General features: G+C 51.9%; 1 protein-coding gene across 1 annotated transcript; it reads left to right on the top strand.

The window, feature by feature from the left end:
- The first annotated feature begins 404 nt into the window (after window positions 1-404).
- On the top strand, window positions 405-9,540 carry UPK1A (uroplakin 1A). The gene is made up of 7 exons (XM_019423193.2): window positions 405-513; window positions 2,011-2,211; window positions 5,801-5,875; window positions 6,011-6,118; window positions 7,305-7,484; window positions 8,816-8,899; window positions 8,982-9,540. The coding sequence occupies exons 1-7, from the start codon at window positions 433-435 to the stop codon at window positions 9,024-9,026; spliced, it is 774 nt and encodes a 257-aa protein (XP_019278738.1). The 5' UTR covers window positions 405-432; the 3' UTR covers window positions 9,027-9,540.
- Window positions 9,541-11,259: the final 1,719 nt, after the last annotated feature.

The following is an 11,259-nucleotide window of genomic DNA, read 5'->3' as shown; positions in this document are numbered from 1 at the left end:
ATCTGTTTTCCCATGCTGGTCGGCTTGCTTGACCTCTTGTCCCCTCCTCCTCCCGACTCCCTTCCTCCTTCCTGGGAGACTGGCCCAAGGAGGGGCCTGGGCATAGATATATAGGCAGCCACTGTGGGAGGGGCTGACCACAGAGGCTTCGGAAAGAGAAGGTGAGGAGGGGGCTCTGGAGGGTCTGGATGAGCAAGGGAAAGTAGGAAGCTATGAGGTGCAGGGAGGCCAGCACTGAGCTCTGGCCAATGAGCCTCGGTTTCCTTGTCTGTAAAGTGGCCCGCCATCAGGGTTGTGGGGAGATTCATTCAGCACCAGTCTGGGGCCAGCAGAGAGCCAGGAGCACCCCCGGCAGCTGGGGTGTGGAGTGAGGCTGGTGGGGCTTCCCTCCCCTCCTGGCCTCACTCCCACTCATGTGTCCCCAGCAGGACTATGGCTTCTGCAGCAGCAGAGGCGGAGAAGGGGTCTCCGGTTGTGGTGGGACTGCTGGTGGTGGGCAACATCATTATTCTGGTGAGACCTCCCCCAGTGCTGGGAGCCCAGCGGGCGGGCAGGGAGGAGGGGATACCTGAGGGTGGGGGCTCAGGGCCCAGGACTCCCGGGTTGGTGATGGCTGCAGGCCGTCAAGCCAGAGCAGCCTGGATTCCAATCCCGGCTCTGCGGCTCCCCAGCTTTGCAAACTCCAGCAAGCCACTCTCCTTCTCCGTGCTGCTTCCTCATCGATAGATTGGTGTCCCCATTGTGGGGACTGTTGTGTGGGTTAATCCATACTGACCCTCAGCTCCAAAAAAGGGCTTGACAAATGTTGTCCTCGTTAACATGACTATAGACATAAAGTGCCTGCTTGGGGCACAGGAGGCCCATCGTAATGAATACTAACCATAGCAATGTCTTATTAATTACTATTTAATTTTTTAAACTGTGATGCCTGTACATGGCTCTGGAGCCAGACGGCCTGGGCTCAAATCCCAGCTCTGCTGCTTTCTACTGTGGGACCTGGGGCCAGCAACGTAATCTTTCTGGGCCTCAGTTTTCTCATCTGTAGATGGAGATGAAATAGGAATGCCGAGAGTTTAAGGTGAGTTATCAGATTCGTGCGGAGCGTGGGACGACACATGGTTACTGTTTGTATCGGCCATGACAACCGTAGTACCCTGCAGCTGGTGACGATGACTATCACACAGAAAGCAGTTAGTGGGACCGTGCCTGGCGCGCACACACTAAATACCCCACGAGCGTCGGTGTGAGTGTTGTCAAAGGTAGCCACTGAGAAGTCTTCCTCTCTCCTTGCTTCCCATCTCTCATCCCTATAAGTACCTAGATTTTTAGTTTCGCCAACAATTTCTTTAAGCAATAGGAACGTGTATACCTATTTTCTTCCCTTTTTGTCCAAGATACAGCTCATTCCACATCCTGTTCTGTGCCTCCCCGTTTCTCCCGCTGACCTAGTCTGTAGGCCCTTCCACGTGAGTCCTCAGCCTCCTCGCCCCTTTGTCATAACTGCAGAGCACTCCCTCGTGTGGCACGCCGGTTCCTTTTACATGGGGACACAGGGAATAACTGTGTGGGTTTATGATTTTCCTGCACAAGCAGGATTGATCACTGCAGGCGGAATTGTGGGTCAAAGGGTTGATGCGTTTGTAGTTGTTCCGGCCCCGGCCAGATTCCTCAGCTCGGGAATAACAACACTATTGAGAGAGGGCATGGGATCAAGCATCTCCCCTGTTCCAGTCGTGCGCTCTGGGCTGTGTGTGTGGCATCTCCTCGTGTCCTTGAAGCAACTGGCGGCCGGGATGTGGGCGGGGGGCAGGGATCCGGCCGGGCAGCCCTTCCCTTCTGGCCTCTGCCCAGCCCCATCCCCACTCACGGAAGGCGAGGTCCTTGCCCTTCTTACTACAGCCCGCTTTACTGAGGCCGGTGGGGGCTCGGAAGGGGAACTTGTTCACAGAGAGTCCCGCAGCCCCGGCTGCCACGCCTGAGCCAGCCTTTCTAACCTGTTGCCCTGTCCAGCTGTCAGGCCTGGCCCTGTTTGCTGAGACGGTGTGGGTGACAGCTGACCAGTACCGCGTGTACCCACTGATGGGCGTCTCTGGCAAGGATGACGTCTTCGCTGGCGCCTGGATCGCCATCTTCTGCGGCTTCTCCTTCTTCGTGGTGGCCAGCTTTGGTGTGGGCGCGGCGCTCTGCCGCCGCCGGTCCATGATCCTCACGGTGAGGCCCCGGGGGCAGGGCATGGGGACGGGTGGGCACGGAGATCATCCACACGGAACCATCGTAACCACCGCCGCAGCCACGAGTGTGTGTTCGTCATGATGCCACACTTGGGCCTGTCATCCGATTTAATCTTTCCCTCACCCAGTAACAGGCTCAGCTGCTATCCTCAATTTCCAAAGAAAATTGGGGCACAGAGAGGAAGGCAAGGAAGCTCTGCCCAGGAGGATGATTCTTGAGTGGCAGGGCTGAGATTCGAACCTCAGCTAGTCGGTCCCCAGAGTCTGTGCTCGTGAACAACAACAGTAATGACAGCACAGCTACCGTTCAAGGAGTGCTCGCTACATTCTAGATTTTACCTAGATTGGCTCATTTATTCCTCACAACCTACCGTGAGATAGCATCCTCATCGTGAACCCGTTTGACAGAGTAGAAACTGAGGCTCGGAGAAGTGAAGTCACTCATCCAGGGTTGCACAGCGAGCGGGTGACAGAGCCGGGATTTGAACCCGAGTAGTTCAGCTCAAGCCCGTGCTCTGAATTTCTGCCAGGAATGACCACCACGACAAGAACCCACACTTCCCAAGCACCCCTCCTGTGCCCGGCACTAGGCAGAGCAGTTTAGAAAATGAGCTCCGCCGATCTCCCCAGAAGCCTCCAAAGTTATGCTTCTCTGCCCCTTTCCCAGTTGAGGAAACCGGGGTTCAAAGAGGCCAACAGCCCAGGCGTTCGGGAAGGCAGGGCCTCTAATCCCGGCCCCACTGCTGCAGAGCCAACATGGCGCCTCCTCTACAATCAAGGGCCTTTTCGATTCCCGGGAGCAGCTACTTATTCAATCGACAAACGTTTATTGAGCAAGAACCACGTGCCAAACCCCGCGCTGGGCACTGGGGCTCTGGTGAACCCCTTGTCCCAGGGGAGGATGCTCCAACGGGAGCAGCAGTGCACAGCGAAGAGGGGAGGGAGAGCCGGAGCTGGGGCAGGGGAGGCCTGCGGCCAGAGAAAGAGAAGGCCTTGGGCAGGTGAGGGAGTGAGCCTTGTGTCTACAGGAAGAGCATGCGGAAGAGCATGCGTGGGGGAGGGAACAGCAAGAGCAAAGGCTCTGAAGTCAGAGCCAAGTGGGGGTGGCGGGGAAGGAGAGGAAATGAGGTTGGATGGAGTGGGTACAGTGGGCGGTGGGCAAGGGGCATGAGGGCGAGAAGGGGAAGGTGGGCCTATCGGGTGAGTCTTGCCAGCCTTGGTAAGGACCTGGGCCTTATTATAAGATGGAGCCTTGGAAAAGCTTTCCTTCTCTTTTTCTTTCTTTCCTGCACGGAATTCTCTGGCATAACCATTTAACCTAAGCCCTAAAAGCTCACCCAACTGGTGAAAAAAAAAAAAAAAAAAAAAAAAAGGTGTCTGTCTCCCTTATTAGTTTGTCATTAACTAAGACACAAAATTTTATTTTTTTTTATTTTTATTTTTTTAACTGGGCATTTTTTTCACATGATATTTTATTGCAAATATTGCAAATTGAACATTGGTTACCGACTAGAGAACATTTTTAAACATTTTATTTTGAAAAATTATCCAACTTACAGAATCGTGGCAACAGCAAACTCCCACAAATCTTTCTAAATTCACCAGTCATTAACATGTTGCTTTGTTTCTCAATCTCTCATTATTTATTTTTTTATTTTTTAATGTAGTTTATTGTCAAGTTGGCTAACATAGTGCATACAGTGTGCTCTTGGTTTTGGGGGTAGATTCCCGTGATCTATCGCTTACATACAACACCCAGTGCTCATCCCCACAAGTGCCCTCCCCAATGCCCATCACCCATTTTCCCCTCCCCGCCGCGCCCCTGCCCCTTCAACCCTCAGTTTGTTCTCTGTATTTAAGAGTCTCTTATGGTTTGCCTCCCTCTCTGTTTGAAACTATTTTTCCCCTTCCCTTCCCTGTTAAGTTTCTGAAATTCCACATATGAGTGAAAACACGATATCTTTCTCTGCCTGACTTATGTCACTTAGCAGAATACCCTCCAGTTCCATCCAGGTTGCTGCAGGATTTCATTCTTTCTTACTGCCAAGTAGTATTCCATTGTATGTATAAACCACACCTTCTTGATCGATTCGTCAGTTGATGGACATTTAGGCTCTTTCCATGATTTGGCTATTGTTGAAAGCGCTGCTATCAACATCGGGGTACAAGTGCCTATGCATCAGTGCTCCTGCATCCTTTGGGTAAATTCCTAGTAGTGCTATTGCTGGGTCATAGGGTAGTTCTATTTTTAGTTTTTCGAGGAACCTCCACACAGTTTTCCAGAGCGGCGGCACCAGCTTGCGTTCCCACCAACAGCGCGAGAGGCTTCCCGTTTCACCACATCCTCGCCAGCATCTGTTGTTTCCTGAGTCGTTCATTTTAGCCACTCTGATGGGTGTGAGGTGATATCTTGGTGTGGTTTTGATTTGTATTTCCCTGATGAGGAGTGACGTTGAGCATCTTTCCACGTAAGGCATAGAATTCTATGGGAAATTTCAAACATAGAGCAGAGCGAGTGGCACCCCCATCACCTGGTTTCAACGACATGGACCATAGACTTGGCCAGCTTTGTCCCCTCTGCTCCACCCCTGCCTGCCCACATTCTTCTTTCTGGGGTATTTTGAAGTGCATTCCAGACACCTAGTCATTTACCCATAAATATTTGAGTGCACATTTCTCTGTGATGAGGACACTGTTTCGAGCAGCCAGACGTGTTATACCGCAGGGTCTCAGCTCATGGCAGAGGGGTTAGCACGACCACTTTCCACCCCCTGTTGCTCTGAGGCAGAGGGCGTGGGGTGAGGGAAGAGCTTTTTTTCTTCTTATGCGCAACCATCATGCCACTGGTGCACCTACAAAACCCACCCAAATTCCTTCATATCTCTCTTCCGATATCTGTTTGAACGCAGACTAGACAAACAGACAACCAAATGTTCCTGGTTGTCTCAAGAATGTCTTTTTTTTTTTTTCTCCTATGGTAGACATTTATTTTACTGCACCCAAGCCAATAGTTAGCTTCAGGAAATACTTTACATATTTCTGTTGCTTTCATTTGTTCCTAACATTTTATTATAAAAAAAAATACAGAAATATATCAAAAACACAGAAAAGGTGAAAGACTTGAACGGGAAACCCCTGTACGTACAACCACCACGTAGATGTTACCGTTCACATTGTCTTACACTTCTTTTTAAAGTTGCATTTCTAGGGGCGCCTTGGTGGCTCAGTCGATTGGGCATCTGACTTTGGCTCAGGTCATGATCTCATGGTTTGTGGGTTCGAGCCCCACGTCGGACTTTGGGCCGACAGCTCAGAGCCTGGAGCCTGCTTAGAATTCTGTGAATTGCTTAGAATTCTGTGAATTGCTTAGAATTCTCTCTCTCTGCCCCTGCCCTGCTCATGCTCTGTCTCTCTCTCTCTCTCTCTCTCAAAAATAAATAAAAGCATTAAAATAAAATAAAATAAAGTTGCATTTCCATCCATCAGTCCGTCCCTTGAGGGGGTGTGACTTGATACAGGCTTTGCCCTGACCGGGCTGTCCCTCTGTCTCTCCCTCCCTCTTTCCCCAGTACCTGGTGCTCATGCTCATCGTCTACATCTTTGAGTGCGCCTCCTGCATCACATCCTACACTCACCGAGACTATGTGAGCTGGGCAGAGGCCAGGGGAGGGGCATGACTTGGGGGAGGGTGGCAAGGGTCTGGGCCTGGGGGTGGGGTGGAGGCTGACCTCCCGCCCCACCCAGCCCCACTGGATCCTCTTCTTCCTGGACCTCCGCAGATGGTGTCCAACCCATCCCTGATTACCAAGCAGATGCTGACCTTCTACAGTGCAGACACGGACCAGGGCCGGGAACTGACTCGTCTCTGGGACCGCATCATGATTGAGGTGGACATGGGGGGGGTTGAGGCGGGTGAAGGGATGGGGAGGGCTGGAGGACCTGGGACTCTGAGGTAGCTAGGGCTCCCATTATGCCCACTGGTAGATGATACCCTCTCCTGCGGTTCTTATGGGGGGTGGGGAGGGCTGGTCATGGCCATTTTCCAGATGAGGAGACAGGCCCAAAAAGGGAATGTCACTTGTCCAATGTCACGCGGTTGGTAAGCTGGGATCAAGATCTGACAGCCTATAACCAGAGTCCCTGCTCTTAATCATTACACATACCTTCTTAATAATGATGGTAATCATAATAACGAAATGTAATGAGTACTAACTTCTTTAGTACTGTTCAAAGCACCTTTAAAGCTTACTTATTCCTCACAACTACCCCATAAAGGAGATCAGCTTTTTAACAATGAGGAAACCAAGGTAAGAGGTTGAGTGGCTTACACAAGGTCACACAGCTGGTAGGTCACAGAACCAGAAGGATTGAAACCCAGACCATCAGCTTCCAGAAGCACATTCTTTTTTTTTTTTTTCCTAATGTTTATTTTTGAGAGAGAGACAGAGACAGCATGAGCGAGGGAGGGGCAGAGAGAAAGAGAGAGACACAGAATCCGCAGCAGACTCCAGGCTCTGAGCTGTCGGCACAGAGCCCAACGTGGGGCTCACACTCGTGAACCGCGAGATTATGACCTGAGCCGAAAGTCGCTGTTTTCACTGACTGAGCCACCCAGGCGCCCCCAAAGCCACATTCTTAATTAAACCCAATGCGATGTGGCACAAGAGAAGAATATTGAGGACCCAAGGGAAATTGAGGTCCCAATTCGGTTCAAGTCATACAGCTAGCCAAGATGGGGACTCGTATTTGAAGGAACCTATGATTTTATCATCCAGGGCCACAAATTAAACACCCACAGGGGCCTGAAGAAGCCAAAATTCTGCCTTTGGGTGTCATTTACTTCGGGTTTTGTTGACAGCTAATTCAAAAGAATTTTAAAATAAGTAACGAAACGGCGGGTTTGATCCAAATCCTCCACCAGCCTCTTGGTGACGGGACGCAGACACTGGCCCCCCCGCCCCTGCGAAGCCGAGGACATGGGGAAGTCAGGCCCAGCTTCCTCACTCTACAACCTCGGGCGAGTGGCTGTCCTCTCTGAGCCGGAGCCTGCCTGACTCCGGCCTTTCTCTCCAGCAAGAGTGCTGTGGCACAACCGGTCCTATGGATTGGGTGAACTTCACCTCGGCCTTCCGGGCAGCCACCCCGGAGGTGGTGCTCCCCTGGCCCCCATTGTGCTGTCGGCGGACAGGCAACTTCATTCCCCTCAATGAAGAAGGCTGCCGCCTGGGCCACACAGACTACCTGTTCACCAAGGTGCGCCCCCCCCCCCCCACCGGTCTGCAGGTCTGGCCGCCTCGGTTTCTTCTCTCTCTCCCTCCCTGCCGCTCTGTCCTCTCCTCCCCTCTCTGGCTTTTTCTTTCTCCCCCCTCTCTCTGGCTCGCCCAGCCCTCTCCCCGTCGGTCCCTCCCTCCCTCTGCTAGTCAGGGGGAGGCCCAGGACCTGGCACCTTCGGCTTTTCTCAGTTGGGAATAAGAACAGCAACAATAACAGCAATCGCACAACAGCAACACCAGCCATCGCTTATCCAGCCTTTGCGTGGTGCCGGGCATTCTTCTAGGTGTTTCAAGTTTTTGTCTGATTTCTCACCGCAGCCCTGGGAGGCAAAGATTAGAATGATCCCACTTTGAGGATGAGGAAACGGAGCTAGCTCACTCGCTAGCGAGGGATGGAGCTGGGGCTGGATTTCAGGAGGGTAGGCCCCAACTAGGCGTTTTAACTAGCGCAAGGTGAGTGCAGAGGCAGAGATTGAAACCAGAGGAGATTAGCTGGGAGGGGAACCAGTCCCAGTGGTTGCTCTGGCTGCTTTGGGCCCCCGGCGGGGGGGGGGGGGGGGGGGGGGGGCGCTTCAGCCACATCTTAGATCAGGTGTCACAGAGAGAGGAGCCTGTGCAAACCATCACCGCTGTCAGAGTCACCCAGCCGTTTCTCAAGCCCGACTCTGTGCGGAGTGCGTGTGTGTGTGTGTGTGTGTGTGTGTGCGCGCGTGTCGTCCCATGGAATCCCCACCAGTGCTCTCGGAGGCCGGTGCGTCAGGGTTGCCACTTGCACAGACGGGGAAGCTGAGGCTTAGAGGCTCAGAATCATTCCTAGGCTCCAACAGCTAACAGGTGGCAGAGCTGGTCCCCAATTCAGTCCCACCTGACTCCAGGACAGACACCCTGAATCTCGTTCTCTGCTGCTGCCAAGTCGAGGCAGGGGTCTACGTGGAAATGACTCGCTTGTGAGACTCGGGCCCCACCTGGCCTCATTCCTAAAGGACGTAGCAAAACTGCACTCATCCTAAAGGCAGATTTCAAACCCTGGGGACTTACGGGCAGCATGGAAAGCCAGCTCTAGACAAGGCTGCCCTCAGACTCTCATAGCCACCAACAGGGCAGTACCCACTTGTGCGGGGGGTGGGCTCCACATTGCATCCCTGGTTCCCCAGAACCGCTCTGGGAGGTAGACACTGCCACACACACACACACACACACACACACCCATTGCACAGGGGAGCAAACCAGGGCTTGAGGAAGGAAATCACCTGCCCAAGGGCTCACGGTGACATTTTCTCAACCCCCACCCCCTGTCTCTCCCCCTCCCAGGGTTGCTTTGAGCACATCAGCCATGCCATCGACAGCTACACATGGGGCATCTCGTGGTTTGGGTTTGCCATCCTGATGTGGACGGTGAGAGGTGGGGAGCCTCTGGGTTAGGCGGGATGTGCGTGTGGGGCTGGAGCGCCCCTCACTCCACTGCCTCCTCCTCCAGCTGCCTGTGATGCTGATCGCCATGTATTTCTACACCACGTTGTGAGGAACAGGAAGGCCGCATGCACGCCTCGGCCTCTTCCTCCTCCTGTTCCTGTTTCCTCCGGCCGCGGACTGGATGGCTGCCTCAGCTCTCCCCTTCCCACCTCCCTCAAGCTTCCCTCATTCCTCACCAAAGACCTTTTCCCAGGTTTCTGAGCCCTGCTGGGACTTGGAGGTGCCCCGAAACCCTGGGACATGTGTGCGTGGGCCCTTAGCCCTTGACGTCATTTCACTTTGCTGATTCCTGGCCCATCTTTCAGTGTCAATTTCAAGTCCTGTCCTCTGGGGACCCTTCCGGGATCCCACCCACCCCATCACCAATGCCTCTCTTACAGCTCCCCAAGCTCCTCCTTCAGGGTAGATGTTGGCCCTTATTGCTAAATAGTTTGGGGTTGTTTATTCTCTGGTGGACTAGGGTCGCCAGGAAGGGAGGAACAAGCTCATGGTCACTGTATTGTCCCCAGCATCACCCAGCAGAGGGCTGAGCGTGGATATTCAATAAATACTGGTTGAATGAATTAATTTGCTTTCTTCTGGGGCAAAGACAAAGGAACAATAACTCTTCCAATGGAAGTGGCAGAAACCCAACTGGCACTGACTGAAACATAACATAGAATTTCTCGGCTCATGCAACTGAGTCAGTATTTCTGGCTTCAGGCATGTCTGGATCCAGGGGTTCAATCTAAGTTTCAAGGAAACCTGCTTCATTCGCAGACAGACTTTCTCATAGCTAAGCAACACAGCAGCAAGAGAGGCCTCTCTCCCGACAGCTCTACCCAAGGTCAGGGATTCAATCTCACTGTCTTACTTTAGAGTCTAGCCCATCCTTTGGTTGGGGAAGGGAGGGTATCTGAATTAACACTGCTAAGGGTGGTGTTGGGAAGTGGGGGTGGTTTATCAAAGGAAAATTAGAGCTCGGGCTGTTGGGCTGGTATGGGTGACAGAAACCTCCTCCTACGGGCTGTAGCTTCCAGCAAGTTCTCTAATGGGTGGATGACAGCAAAACTCTAGGAATCTCATCCTCGCTCCTTTGTCCTCTCTGAAGCAGGCCATCCTCTGTCCATTTTATAGGAATTAGGCCCTGCCAAGAGGGCCTGGTCTCCTTCTCCATCAAATGAAGTTTCCCACACTCCTCATTTACTCCACAGATGGTCTGCAAATGCTGAATTCAGATATCCAACTTTTTAAAATATACTTTTAAAAATCTGCAATGATCTGGGGCGCCTGGGTGGCTCAGTCGGGTGAGCGCCCGACTTCAGCTCAGGTCATGATCTCACAGTTCGTGAGTTGGAGCCCTGTGTCAGGATCTGTGCTGACAGCTCAGAGCCCAAGGCCTGCTTCGGATTCCGTGTCCCTCTCTCTCTTCCCCTCCCCCACTCACGCTCTGTCTGTCTCTCTTTCCCTCTCTCTCTCTCAAAAATAAACATTTTTTTTTTAATTTGTAATGGTCAAAGAGGCTTTTTTGTTAGGGTGAAAAACGGGAAACAACCATCGGCAGGGGGTGGGTTGTACAACTCATGTTACATCCTTAGGCCGGATTCTCTGTGGCTGTTTAAGAAGAATGTAGAGGGAGGCGCCTGGGTGGCCCAGTCTGTTAAGCGCCCGACTTCGGCTCAGGTCATGATCTCACGGTTTGTGAGTTTGAGCCCCACCTGAGTCAGGATCTGTGCTGACAGCTCAGAGCCTGCAGCCTGCTTCGGATTCTGTGTCTCTTTCGCTCTCTGCCCCTCCCCCGCTCGTGCTCTGTGTCTCTCAAAAATAAATAAAAACATTAAAAAAAGGAGAACTACATGAGCCAATATAGAAAAATGTCATAATGACATAAATAATTGGCAGGTATACATAAGGATGTTCATCACAGTGACCTAAATGAGCCTCTGTCGGGGACTGGTTAAGTTAGCTATGCTATGTCTATACTCTAGAATACCACACAGTAGTAAAAAATAATGTTTTAACGTGGAAAAGTCTCCAAGAAATGCAGAGTAGAAAAACTTGCACATACAGTGCTTTTATTCCTGTGGATAACATATTCAGGGCTGGGTCTTTTTAAAGAAATGGGTCAATGTTTTCAGAATGATGTTTAAAAGAATTTATAACCCTTCTACTTAAAGATTATAAAAATTTAGAGGTGGAAGCGTCCCATATTTCACGCCCCAGGAAATCATCACCCCTCCCCCAAATCTGGTCCATCCCCCCTGGATAATTGCTATTGACACATGATGAATGTCTTTTTTAGC

Source organism: Panthera pardus, unplaced genomic scaffold, assembly GCF_024362965.1.
Source record: "Panthera pardus isolate Hobbes unplaced genomic scaffold, ASM2436296v1 HiC_scaffold_18, whole genome shotgun sequence".
Taxonomy (NCBI): Eukaryota; Metazoa; Chordata; class Mammalia; order Carnivora; family Felidae; genus Panthera; species Panthera pardus.
The sequence above is the reverse complement of the archived record's forward strand: the minus strand, read 5'-3'. Positions and strand labels throughout refer to the sequence as shown.